At 28.7% G+C, this 335-nt stretch overlaps 1 protein-coding gene across 2 annotated transcripts in view; it reads right to left on the bottom strand.

Moving 5' to 3' along the window:
* Positions 1-63: 63 nt before the first annotated feature.
* Positions 64-335, bottom strand: part of LOC119593066 (39S ribosomal protein L28, mitochondrial-like) — an 8,121-nt gene continuing 7,849 nt past the window's right edge. For both annotated transcript variants that reach the window (XM_037941979.1, XM_037941978.1), the window contains exon 7: positions 64-211. In XM_037941979.1, coding sequence (XP_037797907.1) covers positions 160-211 — 52 coding nt within the window. In that variant the 3' untranslated portion in view covers positions 64-159. The remainder of the gene's footprint in view (positions 212-335) is intronic.

Consider the following 335-nt stretch of genomic DNA (forward strand, 5'->3'; position numbering starts at 1 on the left):
CAGAAAGGTTAGGTAAACTGGTAACACAGTGACCTTTACGATGTTGGATACAAAAAGAATGTAGAAAAAACAAACAAACATTTATTTCAAGACTTCCATCTATGTACACGTTTGTATGGAATTGAAAGATAAACTATACAGTGTTAATAATCTTGTTCTTCACTTCTTACCAAATGGATTAAGATTAGATATCCAATTACTGCCAGAGGTGCTGGAAGAGGAAAAAAAATTTACATCAACAAATATTGAATGAAATTTAATAAAATTTCTTTCCTTTTATGTTAAAAAAATACATATTCTCACGACCCATTTTTCAAATATCAAAATATGCACAA

This window comes from Penaeus monodon, chromosome 31 (assembly GCF_015228065.2).
Source record: "Penaeus monodon isolate SGIC_2016 chromosome 31, NSTDA_Pmon_1, whole genome shotgun sequence".
NCBI classification, from domain to species: domain Eukaryota; kingdom Metazoa; phylum Arthropoda; class Malacostraca; order Decapoda; family Penaeidae; genus Penaeus; species Penaeus monodon.